The sequence below is a fragment of the Mesocricetus auratus genome, unplaced genomic scaffold (assembly GCF_017639785.1).
Source record: "Mesocricetus auratus isolate SY011 unplaced genomic scaffold, BCM_Maur_2.0 Super-Scaffold_100010, whole genome shotgun sequence".
NCBI lineage: Eukaryota > Metazoa > Chordata > Mammalia > Rodentia > Cricetidae > Mesocricetus > Mesocricetus auratus.
The window spans coordinates 70,168,614-70,189,520 of NW_024429194.1; the positions used below are offsets into that span (position 1 = coordinate 70,168,614).

At 40.0% G+C, this 20,907-nt stretch overlaps 1 protein-coding gene across 2 annotated transcripts in view; it reads left to right on the forward strand.

Moving 5' to 3' along the window:
* The window catches only part of Nell2 (neural EGFL like 2), a 276,472-nt gene that overhangs the window by 81,444 nt on the left and 174,121 nt on the right, over window positions 1-20,907 (forward strand). For both annotated transcript variants that reach the window (XM_040753915.1, XM_040753916.1), the window contains exons 7-10: window positions 1,371-1,443; window positions 1,618-1,700; window positions 2,598-2,726; window positions 4,196-4,298. In XM_040753915.1, the coding sequence (XP_040609849.1) occupies window positions 1,371-1,443; window positions 1,618-1,700; window positions 2,598-2,726; window positions 4,196-4,298 (388 nt within the window). The remainder of the gene's footprint in view (window positions 1-1,370; window positions 1,444-1,617; window positions 1,701-2,597; window positions 2,727-4,195; window positions 4,299-20,907) is intronic.

A 20,907-nucleotide genomic window follows, 5' to 3' on the forward strand; every position in this document is an offset into this window, starting at 1 on the left:
TGAGAGTCTTTTCCCTTTCTTATAAATATACATCAACCTACCCAGAGAGGTGAAGTAACTTGGCCAAAGCCAGGCAGCTAATAGATGACAGATGTGGGTTATTGATTCCACTCTTTAAAACCCTAAAAATCAATGTTGCTTCCCATGCAACGGATGGTAGATGCATGCTGTGAGTTCCAAATCTCTCTCTATTTAATTATGGCTGTCTTGGAACCCAGATGTGGCCTCCCAGTCCCCACACATCAATTATTTGTATAGCTATGTGACTCGCCATCTTTACTGTGGTCTGAGGAGAGTGCCCGTTAGAGGTGTGCAGTGCAGTGGCTGCATGCTCTTCACACCAGCCTGACTTTCCTGGTGCTCCTGCCACAGCATAGCTTCACCCGAGCTACTTCTCTGTACTCCCAAATCAAGAACCGATCCAGTAATTGCCACTGTATACTTAAAAAGTTGTCACTCATATTGACACATGCTGTTAAACACAGTAAATATGTAGAAGAAACACAGATCATTATTTGTGTGGTAAATCTAATGATGCTATGCTCTTCATAGCATACTGGCACAGTCACCCATCAGGAGACTTTCTGTTTTACAGTTTTCAAGAGGATAAAGTTAAATACAATGAAAGTACATGAAGTTGATGAGAGATGGAGTGGTGGGGAAGAGGGAAGGCTGGAGTATATTAGATGAGGCTGTTTCTATTACCACTTGCCTTGCTTTGAGTCCATCAAGCTAGCAGTCTAATGGCTAAGGGGGCATGTAAATGCGAAGCCATTTGTGAAAAGTGGGTCATTTGCAGCTTGCATTTAAATAGCTTCATGCTAAACTCTCTGAGTTCCTAATCATTCTAAAACAAGCCTTGATTTACCTGCTTACTAAATCCACCATCCTTTCAGAATCAGGAGATCAACTTAAAAATACAAAAAGCTCAGTGTAAAACTGAGGGATGTTCAAGTGGGTGTGGTTTTTCATGACTTGGTTTACCCACCCTTTTCTTTCTCATCATTGTTAATATGAAACTGGTCTCAGCTCTGTAGTGATAAAGCTGAAAGTGATTTATATGTTGATTCTTAAAGGTCACTTTAAATCCTTGCTTCTGTGGTGAACTAAAAATAACTTCTCAAAACAATAAGACTATAGCCACATCCTGGATCTTGACATTTAATCTTTAAAAACACTGTCAATGAGAAGCAGACCTCGGTAATTGTCTGTTTTGCCTGATGAATCTTCTTTCCTGGCGTGGGCTGGTTAGGAATATACCTAGGAAGGTTCTAGATCCAGGGGTTTGGATAAATCTGTTCTTTAGCATTTTTCCTCATAATTTAGATAGATTAAAATAATGCTTCTTTCTTTTATTTTTTCATACATAGGGAATAATGCAAGATGTGCAATTACTTGTCATGCCCCAGGGGTTCATTGCTCAGTGCCCGGATCTTAACCGAAGTAAGTCTATTAGTCCTACAGTGTATGTTGTGATGAAAAGTGTGCCTCCTGCTTTGTTTTTTCCAGAATGCCAATTTGAGATTGGAATTCATACATACTGGCTGTCAGTGCAGACTTAATCAGATCGAACCCCTTATAAATACAGCTTGATCAATGTCCTGTTTGTAATTTCAGCCTGTCCAACATGCAATGACTTCCATGGACTTGTACAGAAAATCATGGAGCTGCAGGATATTTTATCCAAGACATCAGCCAAGGTAAATAACTACTCAGAAATATACTGAGAATGCTTCACAATCATGTGACTCCCAATAGCTCCTTTTATCACCCTAGATTTTCATCTTTGAGACATTACTTGTACAACTTACTGGACTGAATTGGAAATTTTGCTCAAGGAAAAGGGTTATAATGTTTATTAAGGTTTATAAATATTTAAATCCTAGCCATCTATATAACAAATGACTCAGTAAATCAGGAATGAAACAGAATACCTGTGTTATATGCTGCTTTACTGCTACAAGATCTATCATTTCCTAGTTTTTTATTTATTTCTTATTATATAATAATATTATTTATAATTCTTTTATATTATTCATTTATTATTATTATAAGCAAGGATGTGGAAAGACAATGTAAACAATATGAATACCATACTTGGGCTAAGAACAGTATTTGGCTGTTATGTTGTGTTTGTAGGCTCATTCACTAAAGGCAGAAGCACATACCAAGTTAAATGATATATTCACCAGATTTTAAACTTTGCATAGTACTGAAGGATTTTCTGAAGGCTTTGTGTGTGTTGTTACTTATATGCTGAAAATTCTAATTTTTTTACTTGCATAAACATATTAATGGAGTTAAGCATTTTTTAAAATGAAAAATTCCTTGCATTGTGGATGGTGTTATTCTGAATGAATCTCAGTTTGTGTCTTGCAAATTGTAACTTTTGTTTTAAAGGTAAAATTTTAGTATGTAAAGAGTTGGGAAGTGCTTCTTTAAAATTTTACAGACTTTATATGACTTGATCTATTTATAGTAATCAGTGATGGGCACAGCCCATTATTACTGCTGTTTGCCTAACACAATTAGATGCCTGCTAGAGTGCTCCATGTTTCCAAGTAGCTGTAACAGCAATTCTTGTGTTTGTGCCATAGTTGTCTAGAGCTGAACAGCGAATGAACAGGCTGGACCAGTGCTATTGTGAGCGGACATGCACCATGAAGGGAACCACCTACCGAGAGTTTGAGTCCTGGACAGATGGCTGTAAGAACTGCACATGCCTGGTATGCCTTCCATTCACAGTCACAGGGGACTCAGATGACCCTACTGTTGAAATATTTATTAAGACAATGTAGTCATGAAAATTTCAAGACCTATTTTCTCTAAATGCAACACTAAAATGCCAGCAAACCTGGTCACTTCTGAAGAACTGTGTGTTACATTATTAAAGACATTCTCTAGCTGTAACAGTGGTTTGATTATGGTCTGAGGATGCTATAAAGCTTATCTGGCATACATGAAGTTAGCAATTCAAATCAGGTTAGCAAGGCAATTCCCAAGGGAGCCTATCCATAACCCTTAGCATTCCTGGGGAGTTCTCCCCTGTGTTTTTATTAATGAATTATAAAGAAACTGAATTATATAGAGTAGTAAATACTGTGTCTAGACTGAATAATATAAATAATGGATTTTAAATCATCTTTAATAGTTGGGCAATGTAGAATGTAGAATAAACACTACACAGTTTAAATAAATGTGACTTTATTTAATTCTCACTAGTAAATTGTTTTTAGTGCATTATTATTTCAAAACCATATTCATGTTTCAAAGAAAGCTTCAGAGCAAGTTTGGTTTTAAACTTTCAAACTCAACATGAACTCATCTGATACATAGCTAGATTTCTGGGAAGGAGCCATAGGTCGATTTGAGTTAGCTTTTTGAAATGTTTCCTCATACTCATCCAATTGATTAAAAAAAAGAATACCGTGCACATAAAGAAGATCCTAATTGACCTATATGTGAATGCACCTGTGTGTGTGTGTGTGTGTGTGTGTGTGAGAGAGAGAGAGAGAGAGGGAGGGAGGGAGGGAGGGAGGAAGGGAGGAAGAGAGAGAGAATGTCATTGGTGTGGATATGTGTGTACATGTGTACCACTGTGCATATGCACATGTGTGTTTGCATCTGTGTATAAATGCATGCACACTTGTGAGCGTCTTTGTGTGTCAACATACATGTGTGCATCTGGGTGGGAGTTTGTCCATGTGCAGTGGGTATGCATGTGTACATACACATGCATCTCTGTGTAATATGATTTTTATTCAAGATTACAATATAACAATGTTATAACACTGTTCAATTATAGTGAAACATTCCAAAACAGGACTAGAAATTTAAGTCAAATTATAGAGTCAGAACAGCCAGATAAGTGGTTGGTGTGTGAGTAATCTAGCGATAGTGATGTGTTTCAGGCTAATCCCCAACCTGCTGGTTTTTTGTGGGCTTGTGTCCTTCTCCACTTCCCTGTGGAAGGTGTAGATTGGCTTAGTAAAGATCAGTTGCTGGGCAAAAGTGGGAACCAACTCAAAGGTTAAAATGCAGCCAGCATTACTGCGGGTCACTACATTATGGGTATCTCTAAGGAGAAGGGTGACATTTTCTATGAAGAGCTTGAACTCTAGGAAGTGCATTGTAAAGCCTTTGAGGAGTTTTAAATCCCTACATGGAATTTCTTTAAACACTGCTTGCTTTTCAGAATGGGACCGTCCAGTGTGAGACCCTGGTGTGCCCTGCTCCTGACTGCCCTCCTAAATCAGCTCCAGCCTATGTGGATGGCAAATGCTGTAAGGAATGCAAATGTGAGTATAACTTTGCTGGTTGACACTTTCTTTGGAAAAATACAGCCCGTATGAAAAATAGTGTATTGATCTCCTTAAGCTTGACAAGTTAAATTCCTTCCAGAAATGATATATTTTCTATTTTGGTGATCATTTTTACCTACTTCTAATCTAGAAGGATATTTTGATTTTTCTCGAAAGACTCTTGAATATAGCAATAGAAGTAGGAGAGATATACAAGACACTCTCTTGTGGGCATCCGCCATTTGTTCTCCTTAAAACAAATTCCTACCAAGTAGATAAAGGGGTGTGTCTGCTCATTTTTCCTTGTATCAAGGAAGTCTATGACTCAAGTTACTTTGGGTAGTGGGTGGCATATGGCTCTATTACCCAAGTCAGTGGAACCTACTTACATAGCATCACTCAGTGTGTGTGTATGTGGGGTGCTGTTGGGGGCTGTCTTGACCTTAATAAAAAACAAAAGAACAACAACAATAAAAGCGCTTGCACCGCTGTGTGAGGAGGCTTCGCTGCCTTTTATCACACTCTACATGAAGCTCATTTCTGAAGTTTAGAAACACTTTTATCCTTAGATGTGCTCTAGATCACTGACTCAGTCACTGAAATCCATCGATGTGACTTATTTCTGAAAAGACTTGTTAAAAAGAGCACTTTGTTGTTTAGTTTGCTTGCTTGTTTATTTTTTTTGTACAGAATCACATATGAACACTGACTTGCTAACTAATGTGTCAGATATATGAGCTATGGAAGCATAGCAATGTATGTCACTCCTGAGGTCAGAATGAGGGTAGGAGACAGAGAGACAGAGGGAAAGTAGGGGCCGAGGCATGTGGGAAAATGCAGCAGCTGTTTTAGCTTGGGATTTGTGGGTACAGATCTTCCTTGCCCTTGTACAACTGACTCAAGTCTACACCGTGTACATATACTCCATACATCAGCATGGAGAGATCAGCAAGTTGCCCATACATCACTGCTTTAATTTTCTCTTGAGCTCATTTCACATGCACACACTGGACTAGCTAAGTAGGTTGAGAGGAGCCAGAAAGATTTGGGCACAACATTTTAAGCATCTCAATAAAAACAGTGCATGCATAATATTCAACATAGAAAATAAAACAGGAAAAGTACATCTTAGTCTCCCTCATTCCCTTAGAATTTAGTTCTTGTGTGTTTACCAAGTGATTTTCTCATGCCTGCTCAAGTGTCACTGTGTGGACTTTCTTTATGCTGAGAATGGAGTCATTCATTTCATTGACTCTCTTTGTTAATGAGGGGTACTGAGGACATTCCCATATTGATTAGACATTGCTGCATATTATTACACCGTAAAGTTTGCTGTTATTCTGTTTCTTCCTCTCAAAGGCTATGTGGTACTTTCTTTTTCCCCCTTATGAGCAGCAATATGATGTCATCTATACAAAAACTTGATGCACTTTTTATGGATTTGGCGTAGTGTACATTGTTAAGGGTGACGTTGCTGGATCAAAGCCTCATTTGTAGTTTATAATTTATATAGGCCAGCTCTTTCCAATTCACTCCACAAAGTATGGACCTGCTTGTGTCTTCCTTTAATGAAAGAGCTCTACTAGAGGCAGTGCTAAAGAAGCCTGAGCACAACACTTTTCTGTTCCATTGGATCTTTAAAGGGCACTGTTGGGGGTCTTGCATATCCCCATGCCGCCTAGTAACTTTACAAGACAATGCTGATTCATGGGGCATCTTTTAATAAGAGGGGAGCCATGAAGCCCAAGCATGTTTGCTTTATCTGGTAGGGTCATTGTTATAATGAATTGCAGTTCTGCAGTTCCTCATATTCAGTAGGTTGTGTTGATGGTGTGTGAATATCCTCAATTCATGCTTTTTGAAATGAGAGTAGTTTTGCAGAAGACAGCACAGGGTGCTGCCCTTTGATCCAGGGCACTATGATGCACCTGCTCAATCATGGTTTATTCTAAAATAATGGAGAGTATTGAGCTCCGGGCTCTTCAGTCTGAATTGCAATTTCTCTTCATTATTAAAATCCTTGAATAAATGTATTTTGTGGGTTTTATTATTTTTCACGCCCCATTACATTTTCTCAAAAGACTTTCTCTGTCCATGTAATGACATTGCTTAAATGGGCTAGAACTCTCCATAAGAGAACTTTATGTAAATGTCTATAATAATAATTAAATCAAACTGTCTAGTGTGGTACTAAAGGAAAAATGGGATTTTTTTAGGTGATCAGAAAGCTTGTCTTCTCAGTAGTGTGATACTTTGAAACAAGTGAAAGGATTTCCCATTTATCCAAACCAAAGAGCAATAATCTAGACATCATTCATACCAGATGCAATTTAAGATGGAAGAAAAACACTTAAGCAGAAAATGCAGTTTCTTATCTACTGTGTTGTTAGGTAATTGTTTTAAAAATGAGCTTATTTTATTCTCAATAGAGATTGTGCAAAATGCCATTTTTAAATAGAATAGGGAAATATGATATATGCAATTTTAAGCATCTTGGCTAATCATGTGCAAAGTAGTAAGTTAGGATGGCATAATAAAGCTAAATGGACACCAGGATGCCCACTGGAGACTGAGCCCGCACACCTCCATCCCTGGTAGCAAGTGCCAGGCAATCAGGTGCACAGGACTCTCCATGGATGTCTGATACACATGCGAGGCTCTGTTTTTATGTGCATATTTACAGAGTGTAAAGCAGTTACAGATCAAGATTTAAAGGAGTCTGTCCTAAGGGTAGGGCTGGAAGGAATTCTCTTTTTCCATTTAGACATGGTCTAGAAGCAGTAAAGTTTAAGACCATCTTCATTTATGCAAAAGCTGGCTTCAAGCTAAAAAAATTCACAGTAAACTACAGGCAAAATTTTTTTTAAAATGTTGCTGGACATGATGTTGGTAACATTGGAACTGCATCCAAATTGGGAGCCTTATAGTTAAGGCCAGAATGGCAGATGCAGCCACATCCCAAGCTCTGTTGGGTCTCCACCCACACAGAGTACACATTATATCAGGCATTGTTTCTGAATGGCAGTATCATTCCCTGGTCCTGGCCTACTGTGTTTATTAGAAACCAGGATATAGGATCTCTGAACAAAGGCATAGAGCAATTACAGGGTTTTAAGGTCTGAGGTTCAGACCTTGGGAGGTGTGGTTGTGTTGTAGTGTGGCTACGTCCTACAGATTAAGTAGCTTCTACACTTCAGACTCGCCCTGATTTGTGAGTATCCTTTTCAGTGTGGAAACTGGTGCCTTTCAGAAACTGCAGTGAGCTCAGTAACTCAGGAAAGAATTTTAAGCTCATGGATGATGACAGACAGATCCTATACAGCTAAATACTTAAAACTGTTTTTTCTTTCTTTTTTTTCATTCTATGCAGTTTTGTCTTTTATATCATGTATCTTTATCCCATTCATTTCCCCATCCCTTTGTATGTGCCCTCTGCCCCTGCACCCCTCCCAGTAAAATATAATGTCAGAAAAAAAGGGTAGAAGAAAAAAGGGGGAAAAATTAAAAATCTCGTCATGTAAGCTGCACTGTGACACAGTGGGTCACGCAGTAACCCCTTCGTCCATCTATCTTTACTTGCAAGTGTTCATCGCAGTCGTTGGTGTGGTTCCAGGCCTATGGTTTCTACTACAGTATCGATGCTGGGCCCTCACTAAGACTCTTCTTAGATATCTTGCTGTTGCCATGTGTGGAGATCCTGCAGCTTTGGGTCTGTGGGTTAGGTCCCTTCATGTGCTCCAGCAGATCACAGATGGGTGGGTATTGGGGTGGACTAAGTAGAAAAACTGGTTTGGGGACTAGGCAGCTGCAGGGTTGGCCTGGCAGTCAGTTCTTGGCTTTCCTCACCACCAGGGTGAGCTCTCCAGCATGGCCCTGTCTGATTCATCTCTTGCAGCAACTGTAGGCAGGTGACATCAATGGTTCACAACATGGGTGATTTTTGCAGAGACCTTAGTTTTTGTCAGAGAACTTGTAAGGTCTGGACACAGGAGCCACCACTGACCTTGATGCTTCTCAAATTTTAATTAGATTATGAACAAGTTTGCGATCTCATTAATAAAAATAAAATTCTGATTCAGTGTAGGATGAGACCTGGGCATGTCCATGACCAACAAACTCTCGGGTGATTTCAACATTGCTTTGATTAACAAAGAGTTATCTATTGGGTGTTTCGTATTCCATACTCAGCATATCTCATGTGCTAAAACAATGTTCTAGCTTTTCTGATTGTCTGTTAGCTCACTGTATGCCCCCACTTTCAGTTCCATATGTGTATTAAGCTCTCCAAATATATGTTTTAGCATTTATGTTTTAAGCTGACATATGAAAAACAGCTCTGAGTATGAGAACTTACTATGAATCATTCTTTGCTGTTCATAATGACACCCAGTTATTAAAGATCGGATTGCGAGCTCACCTGCTCATTCAAGTGAAACATCGTCTTCAACAATCGGCCATTTATTTGTTTGTTTGTTTTCCTGTAATCACTGCTCTGAGGCATGAAATCTTTCACTAGTGAAATCCAAAGTCAGTGTAGACAGAGAGCTGAGTTTTCTCTGGGGATAGAAAGGGTCCTATGATAGTCTAAACGTCTTCCACGCTCAAAATACATGTAGGAGTTTAATCTCCAGCGTCAAGTAGTAAGAGCACTGACTAAGGTGTTTACAGGTCGGGCATTGAGGAAGTGATGAGGATTATACAAGCTCACTAGTTAAACCTCCATGACAGAACACTGATGGCTTTGTTAGATGCTAGGCCAGAAGCCACCCACATGTGGTCCTCAACTCTTGTCATGTGATGGTGCCCTATTGCTCCTCAAGACTTCTCCACAAAGAGGGCTTGTCTGTTCAGCTCTTGATCTTGGATCTGTGGACCATGAACTACAAAAGACTCTCTTTTCTTTGCAGCGTACCCAGTACAGTCTGTATCACTGTTCTATTAGCCACAGTAACTAGAAAAGTGGGGGACAGGGCAGAGTACTGCTAAAGCAGTACTTGACTATATGTGGACACAGCTTCAGAACTGACATACATGAAACGTTGATAATGTTTGGAGGAGTCCAGGAGATCCCAGAATGGTCTGATGAGGACATAGAAGATAGGAAGATGAGGGCACACGTCACAGATGGGAGTGAGGACACATGTCGCACTGGCACTTTCTTGCTAGGAGATGACCTGAACAGCTTCAGGGCCTTTGCTAACAAGAAGGTCATCACCAGATTTGACTCCTTGGCCTGTATCTCTGAGTAAAGCTTTTTTTTCTTCATTAAAACATAGCTAGTTTGGGATATTGTGTGACAATGAATAATAAAAAGGATTATTCATTAAATATAACCTTTCTAAGAGTTATGTTCATAATATATATAGTAAAATACTAATTTCCATATGAAGTAAAAAAGGATAGAATTTTCCATTTAGTGCTTATTATTAAGAAAGAGGATATATTTATTACAGAAAGTGTAAGTTTTACTACTTTGTAGTTCCTCTGAAAAGTACATTTTAGAGTCTAATATCTGGTTAGATTTTTGTTTTTTATGATAAAGAAAGAACAAGGACATGCTAAGTTAAAAATGTAAAAGTTTGAGTGGAAACGCCTGATTTGGGTGATTCTGGACACAGGTTGAGAGGCATGTTCACATATAGCTCTTACTCTGCTTCAGGTGTGTGTGTGTGTGTGTGTGTGTGTGTGTGTGTGTGTGTGTGTGTGTGTGTGTTTAAAAATGTGTTTATTCATATTCTATGTGTGTGGTTGCTTTGCCTGCATGTATATATGTACCACATACCACATGCATGCTTAGTGATCCAGGAGGACAAAAGGGGGTGTCAGTTTCCCTAGAACTGGACTTATAGGCAGTTGTGAGACATTATGTGGATGCTGAGAACTGTCCCTCAGGAGCACTTGATACTCTTAACTGCTGACCCATGGCTCCAGCTCCATTCCTAGGTCTTGAACAATAATTTCTTACTTTTTTATTACACAGGATTTCTTTCCAAGCTCTTGTGGAATGATGTATATCTCTTCTATTGCTCAGATCTTTTGTGTTTTGCTTCTCTTCTGCAGAGTATATAATAATAGTTTACTCTGGGCGGGCCTGCTGAGATGAAGTATACAGGCTTGTGGTCAAATTAAACTGTTATCATCCTGATTGTAACAGCCAGTGCCCACAGACACTGACATCTGTTTTTTTATTGCATGCTTCATAATAATTAAAGTGAACAGCACAAGAAAACTTAAGGATAAGCTTAAATTTCGTTTGTCCTCTTCGAAAATTCACTAATCCGTACTTGATAAAATTGTATTCCTTGCCATTTATGCTTTTATTTCAAAGATTTTTGATTGTGGAGAAGTTAGGTAATATAGGAAAATATATTGTAGCCAGTACGACAGAAGACCTCGAATAGTTTTTCTTTTTTTCCTAGTCTATTCAAGTCTACTGAGCTGGCTTCTGGCTTTCATAGTTTATCGTATAATCGTTTGTGAGAAAACATAAGCCTTGAGCCTTTTGGAGGTCTGAATTGTCATTGTTAGATCTGGAGGCTAATTACTATGCTCGGGAGAAGAGAAATGCAATGGATAACACATTCTTTTCACACGACCTCGTGGATAAACATGCTTTTGAACTGATAAAAGGGTGAACGTTCCTGATAAAAAATTAGAACATTTCACAGCCACAGCAGCATTGCAAATTTCCCATGTATGCCTGTGCCTGCAGTCCACCTTCAGTCTTTCTCAGGCCCCGGATCTCAACAAAGGTCACTTTGATTTGTTAGTTGGGAAGGAGAGAGGTTGCCGTCTCTCACAGAACAAGATGGACTTTGTGCTTGTGCACTGATTTATTTAGTGTGTCAACGCCTTCAGATCACAGCTCCTAAACACTGAAGGAGATGCTGTGGGGAAACCATTCACAGAATGGGAAGTAGGGTGGAGGAATTGCTTTAATTGTCTTGGATTAGTTTTCAGTTTTGGGGTTCCCAATTTTAGAATAATCCTAGAAATAGCAATATGGGATGAAAAAAGAAACACTGAGAATGTTATCATGTAGTCGCATATAAATTTGCATTCTCTTTAGAAATATTTAAAATTAGGTACTTCTTATGAATTTGGCTTTTGTGGGCACTGGGACTACAGTAGTGAGCAAGGTCAGATTTCTTTGTCCTCCCAGATCTGGTAATTGTAGGAGGTTGGGGGGAACAAAGGTGCAATGCAATATTGCAGCATTACAGTATTGCTAAAGCATCCAGAGCAGATGAAATTCCACTGTTCAAAGATTAAAGTATCCCCAAGAAAATGGTGTTCAAGTTGAGATCAGATGGACAAGTGGTATTTAACTAATGAAAGGATAAAGGGAACAATTTTCAGACCAACAAAGTTAAAAACCTAGACTTTGTTAAGAAATGTGGTTTCACTTGAGGCTAGTGTGTCTGAGTCAGGATCTCAGGAGAAGGTCCCACTGGAGAGAGAAGGCCAAGTTCTGAGGTTTGTTTGTTGTTATTTAGGAGGTGCTGATTATAGCATCATTAGGTAGAAGTATTGGGAAGTGACTATGGCTACCAGAAAAGGGTGTCAGTTCCTGTAGAACTGGAGTTACAGATGGTTGTGAGCCACTCTGTGGGTACTTGGAACTGAACTTGTGTCCTCTGGAAGAGCAGCCAATGCTCTCACCTGCTGAGCCATGTCTCCTTTTGTGTATGCATGCATATCTATATTTATAGAAGTGCAGTAATGATGTAGTTTTGTGAAGAGTGGAATATTCTTGGTCAACATAGGTATGGCCCAGAGTCTTTATGTGTCAAAGACTCAAAGATCACCCAAACTCAACCTGATATGGTTGCTCTTGAATTTCTTGTCTCATCAAAGTAAAAATTAAGGACACATAAGTGGGTTCAGGCAAAAAGTGGAATCACCACTTTATTAAGAGAAATGCAGGAAAGTAAGACAAACTTCTGAGAGTGACAGGGCTTACAAAGAGATGAAAACCATTGATCTGATTATCTGGTGCCTTTAATAAGATTTACAGCAGAAAACAGACACAGACTGAGGTAATTTTATGAGATTGATTGCTCTTCTGTGCTGAGCCAATGGAGGGCCCACACATTTCATACATGTTCCCCTGGTCCAACAATAGAGCTGATCATGAGCTGCTTACATGTCACTCACTCAGGGATAGCTAACCTCAGCCAATATTGCTACAGTCAGCATTTCAGGCTGCCTGGTATTAAACTGTTTTTTCTTCATTCTCACAGCTGCATGTGTTGTAATTTAAGAATGACAGTGCATGAGAGAAAGATGCCACACAACAGGATTCAAGCAGAGGGGATTTTTTATTTTTTTTTAGGGAAAGGGATCATAAAAAGGGGAAAGGGGAGGGGGAGACCAGTTTCTGAGGACAGGAGCAGTGCGAGAGAGGAAAGAGAGGCAGAGAGAGATGGGAGAGACAAAAAGACAGACAGACAGACAGACAGACAGAGAGAGAGAGAGAGAGAGAGAATAGACAAAGGGAGAGAGAGAATAGACAAAGAGAGAGAACAGACAAAGGGAGAGAGAGAGAATAGACAAAGGGAGACAGAAAGATGGAAAGTGAGCAGGGTCCTTTTAAAGGGGAACGTAGTGAATGTGTACAGGTTGCGCTCTTACTCTTAGTGGGTGCAGCTGAAGACATATCCTGTCAGAACTCCAAGGACAGGCTAGTACAGATGCCTGGATACTAGCAATATGACCAGCTTGTAGTTTTAGCATAGTGGGGAGCACCGACTTTACAACTACCAGGGCAGAGATGCATTCTGTCTTAGTTATCTCATGCTTAACTCCTTCTGTATGGAACTATCTGGAGTATTCTCCCTAGGGGAGGGGGAAGGGTGAGGCAGAAGGATCTTGCTAGGAACCATCCTTGCTTGCCCTCTAGTCTGTTACAGTAAGCTACATCAGAGGTAAAAAGAGGTAAGGTGTCATCAAAGTGCATACTCCAGGAACAGCTTTCCTAAGGCAAGCTCCAGTGTAGGTTGGAGCAGAAGCTTGCAGATATCAAGTTCCCCAGGCGATCAGGGATACATGACACTAATAACCACAGATAGTCATGAATGTAAAAGCTGGCTGTCACTGATTTTAAATAGACCATGTTTTGATTTTCCCTCTGAGAACAAAGACGAGGATTTTTCCTTTCTCGAGTAAGCATGGGATACAGGAAATACATAATCTAAATGATGATGCCTAAAGCATGGGATATGGGAAATACATAATCTAAATGAGATGGCTTTGGAACAAGACACATCATCTTCATAAAAAGAATCCAAGTTGATTCTTTTTTTTCTGTCTATAATTGTTGTACCAGTGCTCTGCCACCGAGTTACATACTAAGCGTCTCTTCACTAGTTTGAGATAAGGTCTTACTAAATTGCTTCAGTTGGCCTTGAACTCATTCTGTGGCTCAGGTGAGAGTAGAATTTGTGATCCTTCTGCCTCAGCCTTCTGTGCATCACCAGGCATGTCAAAAATCCAAGTTTCAATCCAGAAGTAGAGGGTATGTTTTCTGAATCACTAAATCCTGGATGTTGTTCCTGGAGAGTTCCTGAGACAGAGGCTGTAAACTCTGTTTCTCTCTTTGCTTCCCTGCTCAGCATCCAACAGATAACCTCAACAGTAGTTCCGCAGGATGGAACACCGACTCCATTCCTCTTTGTTTTTTATCTTTTTTTTTTTTTGCCCATGTCTGGTTTGTTCAATGCAATTTGTTTATGCATATGTAGTAAGCAGGTAGGCCAGGTCAGCTGGTTGGGTAATCGTGGACTGATTTTTTTTCAGGCTGAGGGAGAACATACAAATTAATAAAATTAGAGGTTAAAAAAGCGAAAGGTTATAAACTCCAGTGAAATATGAAGACTCACTAGGGAGGACTTATACACTTGCATTCTAAAAACTTTGTAACTGTCCAGCCATTCCTCTCAGGTTTGTTCCTTCTTGTGTTCTGAATAGTGGGATTTTTTCTTAGTGTATTGTGTAGTACTCCCTTAAATCTGTTATACAATGCTGGCTTGGTTCGCGTGTGGCTGGAAATGTCATTTCTTAATTTTAAAAGTGAACTTGGCTGGCAATAGCACTTTTGGATTACAGTTATTCACTTTCAGGGTGTAACTGTATCAGCCCATGTTTTCCTGACTTTGACATTACTAATGAGAGATCTCATGTTGTTTGAATTCCTTCTAGATTCCAGTGCCTTGGCTATTTGGAGTTCTTATTGCCACCTGTGTTTGAATATCTATTTGTTTGTATAGACTTGGGAACTTCTCTGCCCTAATTTTACTGAATACACATTATCCATGTCTCTAGTGTTCATCTCATCTCCTTCTATCCCATGGCTTATAAATTTTGTTTTCTAATCATATGCTATGGTTCTTGTACATCATGATTATGCTTTCTTACTGTTTCTCATATTGGTATTCAAAAACAATATTTTCTTTACCTTGCCTTCCATCATTCATTTTTTTTCCTACTTGGTCAAATCTTTTGGGGATGCTTTCCATTGTTTTGTTGTTGTTATTTACATTGAGTTTTTCATTTCCAATATTTCTGTACTTTTTCAGAGTCTCGATTTCCTTGCTGAATTTATCTTCTGTGTTGTTGACTTTAATCCACATTTTTGATTTTCTCATTCTTTCTACTGGTGGTTTTCTTTATGATTCCTGCTTTCCTCTCTAGAGTCATGATGGAATTCTTCTATTTGTTTCCTTTTTTCAGCTTGTTCATCATTTTTACTGGAAAGTTTTTTAATGATTCACCTAACATTTTCCATTTGAGTATCTATGGGATTTTTGACATTTTCCCTGTTTCTATAATTTTGAGCTTATTAGCTAGGGAGTAGGAATCTTCCGGAAAATTCCATGTGAATTCACTTTTTCCTGGTTCAGTATTTTTGAGCTCATTATTTGGGAAATTGGGGTCTTCTGGGACAACCATGAATATTTGCTTATTCCGTTTCCATATTGCCTTTTATACATCTGTTGGTTTGAATATCACTTCAGCAGTTGACAAGGATGTCTTATGGAGAAGCCCGTTTTTGAATGCCAAATCCACAGTAACACTTACAGAGAGGAAAACCCAGCTGTTGTGGAAGCAACAACATCAAACCATACAAGATATACATATATACTTAAAATCAATTACAACCACTACTGACTATGTAAACTGTGGGATTTGCTATGAAGCCAAATGTTATGTAGGGTAAGCATGGGAGTAGTAATTGAGTGAGAGAAAGGAAGCAGACAGAGGAAGGATGAGAATCAAGATAAATGAAAGGAGAAAGAAAGATAGTGGAGAAGAATGTGATGAAGATATGTCTTAGCCAGTGTTACTATTTCTGCAATTAAAACCATAACCAAAAGCAAGTTGGGGAGGAAAGGGTTTATTCTGCTTACTCTTCCATATCATTGCTCATCACTGATGAAGCTAGACAGGAACTCAAACACAACAGGATCCTGGAGGCAGGAGCTGAGGCCAAGGCCATGGAGGGGTGTTGTTTACTGTCTTACTCCTCATTGCTTTCTCAGCCTGATTTCTTATAGATCTTAGGACCACCAACCCAAGGATGGCACCACCCATCTTGTCCATCAGTCACTAATTAAGAAAATGCCCTACAAGCTTGCCTACAGCCCTATCTTATAGAGGCATTTTCTTAATTGCATTTCCCTTATTACTCTAGCCTGTGTCAAGTTGACGTAAAACTATCTATCAAAAGATGAAAAGAAAAGAGTCTAGAAAAATTAAAACAAATTTTCTCCACAGTGAAAAAGTTTGAAGACAAAATTGAATAAATGTAGTAGAGAGAATAAAAAAAATAAAATGTGTTCCTTAGTTGCTAATAGTTCTTTATAGCATTGAGGCCTCCTGAGCCTCTCCTCTTCCATGTTAGCATTTATACTGATATCATCCTTGTTTAGGCCCTGTTTAGGAAGCCATATTGGTGAGACTACATGGGTGTAAGCTACTCTGATATTTCTAGGAGAAACTGTCTCACGGCAAACTTCTTGTTCCTCTGTCTTTTGCGATCCTCCTGTCCCTTCCTCTGCAATTATCTTTGAGCTTTAGTTGTAGATGTATCATTTGGGCTTGGGCACAACAACTCCACATTTTAATCAGTTGTGGTTTCTGTAGTGGTCTCCATTTGCAGCAATGAGAACTTTCCTTTAGTTACTTTTCTACTGCTGTAACAAAACACTTTGATCAAGGAAATTTATAAAAGAAAGCATTTAATTGGGGGTTGCTTACACTTTCAGAGGGTGAGTCCATGATCGATATGGCAGGAGCATGTCAGTAGGCAGGTAAGAACGGTGATGACAATGTAGCTTAGAGTTATAGGTTGAGACAACAGTCCACCCCAGTAACACATGTCCTCCAACAAGTCCACACCTCCTAATTGTTCCCAAACAGTTACACCAACTAGGGGCCAAATAGTCAAATAGATGACACTATGGAGGCCATTCTCATTCAAACAACCACAAGACTGAATTCTGCAAACAGGATGAATAGTCTTCCCCAGGGAAGAGCACACCAATTTTATTATCCAATACCAAATGGTCAGCCCTAAAAACATACATACAAGTAATGTTATACAACCTGAGCAGGTTATTTTTACGTATTTACATACATACATACACACACACACACACACACACACACACACAACAACAGTTAATGAAAAGTAGGTCATGAGCATGAGATTGAATGAGAACAACAAGGAAAATATGGGACGATTTGGAAGGAGGAAAAGGAAGGGAGAAAAGATGTAACTTTAATTTCAAAAAATGATTTAAATGGTTCTAAAAGCAGAGCATATTTTAAAAAGCCATTAAGTTAAAGTCAAAATACATCTAAATTAAAGAGAGGAGAGGAGGAAAATGGAAACAGAGAACTCTGGGGTGAGGTGGGTGGAAGGGAAGAAAAAAGAAGCTATGGAAAAGGGGAAAATACTACCCCAAATTGGAAAAATGCATAAACAAAATTAGAAGAATATACAGAGGGAATAACAAGTACAAACATAAAATTAAAAAATATAGAATGCTGTGAAAATCTTGTTAGATGTGGGGAAAATTGCAGTTACATAGAAGGAGACATAGGAGCTGTTGAACAAGGTCTTCACCAGCTGGTGGCTGCTAGCTCGCACAGGGAGTGTGGGGGGTTGAACTGTGAACTCCCATCTTTCCTTAGTTGCTGAGTCCCCCAGCACTGTCTTGACAGGGGCTGTCTTCTTTGTGTATGTGGGGTCTCAGGAGTCACGGAGGTTTGGATTCTTTTGATGGGCAGATTCGCTCATGCTCTGGTCTCTGCAGGCCTCACCTCTTGGCTTGGCTGTTTTAGCCAAGATGGTTTGAGCATCGTAAACAATCACAGCACTGTGATCTGTACAGGCTTGGGATCGTCCTTCCTACTCTCTATGCTTCTGGGGTTTTAATCACCCTGCTGGAGAGATGATGCTGTGAGCATATGGACTCCCTTAGAACTTCAGAGTTCCCGGCTCTGTAGCAGTGAAGGACAGAGTCATGGCTCTAGAACAGATTTTCCCACTGGCCTCAGCCTCAGAGCTATTGAACTCCAGCATCATCCTCTCCTGATGAAATAGCTTCTTGGTCAATGTGTGCTATCTTTCTTTATATTCTTCTCAGTCTGGGCTAACTTGCTGCATCCTGCATTCTTCAGCCTGTCAGAGTCTGGAACTTCTGCTAGTGACACTTGCCTTTCTGGGTATTTCCTTAACCAGAGGATGCAATGAGCCAAGCTTGGGCTCTTGGACCTGGGGATATACTGGAGCCTTAGGTCCCTAGGTTGCTTAGGTTTTAGCAATAAAGTCTCTCTCCAGTGACACCCACCTCTACCCTGGTGTCACATAGAATGTCAGAATGAAACTCCTGCTGTAGGAATCACCGTCTCACCTAATGCAGGGTTGAGTTTGAAGCAATGAGGGCTGTGGGTACCCTGAAGTTAGGGTGACCTGACTTTCATCTGAATGACCTTTTAGAAACTACTTTGGTGTCTCCTCCTTCTACATGGAGCTACACGGATGACACAGGCTGTGTGTACAGATGGGGTATATTCAGAGTTGCTGGGGTGTAAGATTTAGCTTGCCCTGGTGTCTTTGTTTCTGATTTTATTTTCAGGTTTTTTTCATCTTCTTTTCTGGATTTCTGAGGCTTTCCATTTGTTCCTTTGTTTGGTATTTAAAAAGTATCTTATTCTAATTCTAGTTTACTGTCTTTCCTGAAAGTGGGGAATTTTGATGCAGGGAATGGAAATTGATACTATTTAAATAATAACACACATATCTAGCAGTACTGAAGTGTGTGAAAGAGGCAGAGAGTAAGGGAAGCATTAACTGATGGGTACAAATGGTGCACAGAGAATGGAGTTCCTAGCGTCATTGAGAGTTTTACCTTTGACTGGAGAGGCTCCTCCCAATCAACCACATGAAGGGAGCAGTGGGCAAGACCCAGGTGAAAGCTAAATGTGTAGATCTGATGGAGAAGATGCTGAAGTGTTTAAACGTATGTGACAGCATGTGTTTTCTGTGAAGTCTGAGGAAATCCCGCAGAGGGGAAGCACAGGCAGAGGTTAATAGATATGAGCTGAAGGCAACTTATAAAATAAATAGTTAGAATCATGGAGGATTGCTAGTCAGGAGCGGCATTGCTATCAATCAGATTATACTGCTAGCTCTTCGATGAGCTAAGGTTATATGGTAATGTAGATTAACTTACCTTTGATTGGAGTTTTGCTTATGATGTTTGGGGAAAAACACAATCAAGCATGGAGAATTATGAATATTTAAATTGGATAGAGAAGATGAGGATATTTGAGTCCTCTTCGATAGAGATCACATTCATCCTGGGGTGGGGAACACTTGAGATGGGCATGCAGATGTCAGCAGGTGGAGCTGGAGAGAGGGATGCTGTTAGGGGAGGGACTGTGTTCAGTGATGAGAGGTACAGAGTGTGACTCTACAGGAAATGTTGATGCAGGAGGGAACTTGAGCCCAAAGGCCGGCATAGGTAGGCTAGTCACATGGATGTCACAATTACCCAGATTGCTGCCGGCAGTCAGATGTAGAGAGAAACTGTAATCTAGATTTCACAATCAACATTGAACAGGAAGACAGGGTCATCAAGAATACAGGAATGTTGATGACAGACACCTAGAAGTGTAGGTATGTGGGGCTAGAAAGTGACCCCAAGTGTACCTGCAGATGCTGAAGTGCGGAATGTGTGCTCTGTGTTGTACACAAGGGCTCAGTCATAGAACCTGAACATACAGCTCCTATCTGAGAGCTCCTTAGGGAATGGTTCTCTTGTGGGAAAAACAGAAATTTAGTGAGAAGTCAAAATGCCAGGAGGTTTAAGGCATGGGGGAGACATAACTGGAATTGCAGAGGACTGGTGGTTTGGACAGTGAGGGAGAGACTGGTGGAGGGGGTTTGGTGAGGATGTAGAAGAAGGGTCAAAGTCAACTAGAAAGGTGATTTTTAAAAACAAAAGATAACAGGGTTCACCGAATCAGTTTATAAAGATGGCCAAAAAGAGTGTTGGCTCATTTTCTTTTAAATTGCTGACTGTAGTGCTGGCAAGATAAAAATCATGGGTTTGCTGCATTGTACACTTATGTTTGTTCTTGTTGTTGTGTAAGAGAACAGACTTTACTTTGACTATGTGTTTCAGTAAGTCATGATTGTTGTAAAGGAAAGCTACTGGTTCCACTGCCAGAGGCCTCATAGACTGTCCAGGCCTGGCAACCAACACCCACGTTCAGAGGGACTGGTTTGGTCTTATGCTGGTTCATTAGCTATCAAAATCGGGTCCATAAGCTCCCACTTGTTCAGGCCAGCTGTTTCTATGGGTTTCCCCAGCATGGTCTAAACCCCTTTGCTCATCTCTCCTCCCTCTCTACAACTGGATTCCAGGAGTATGGTTCAGTGCTTAGCTCTAAATCTCTGCTTCTGATTCCATCAGTTACTGGATGAAGGCTCTAGGCATTTACAGTAGTCGTCAATCTCATAGGGGAAGGACATTTAAGGTAGCTTCTCCACTATTGCTTAGATTCCTAGTTGGGGTCATCATTGTGGATTCCGGGAGATTTCCCTAGTGCCAAATTTCTCATTAAGCCCATAATGGCTCCCTCTATTATCTCTTTCCTTGCTCTCCTCTGTTCTTTCCCCAACTTGACATTCCTGATCCCTCATGTTTTCCTTCCATCTCCCTCTCTGCTCTCCTCTTTATCCTACTCCCTTCCCGGTCCCTCCCCCCAGGGGCTCCCGATTTACTCAGGAGGTCTTGTCCCTTTCCCCTCCTCTGGGTGTCTATATATGTCTCTCTTAGGGTTCTCCTTGTTTCCTAGCTTCTCTGGGAGTGTGTACCATAGGCTGATTATCCTTTGCTCTATGTCTAAAAATCCACTTATGAGTGAGTATATACCATGTTTGTCTTTCTGAATCTCGGTTACCTCACTTAGAATGGTTTCTTCTAGTTCCATCCATTTGCCTGTGAACTTCAAGATATCATTGCTTTTTAATCACTGAGTACTACTCCATTGTGTGAATGTACCACATTTTCTCCATTAATTCTTTGGTTGA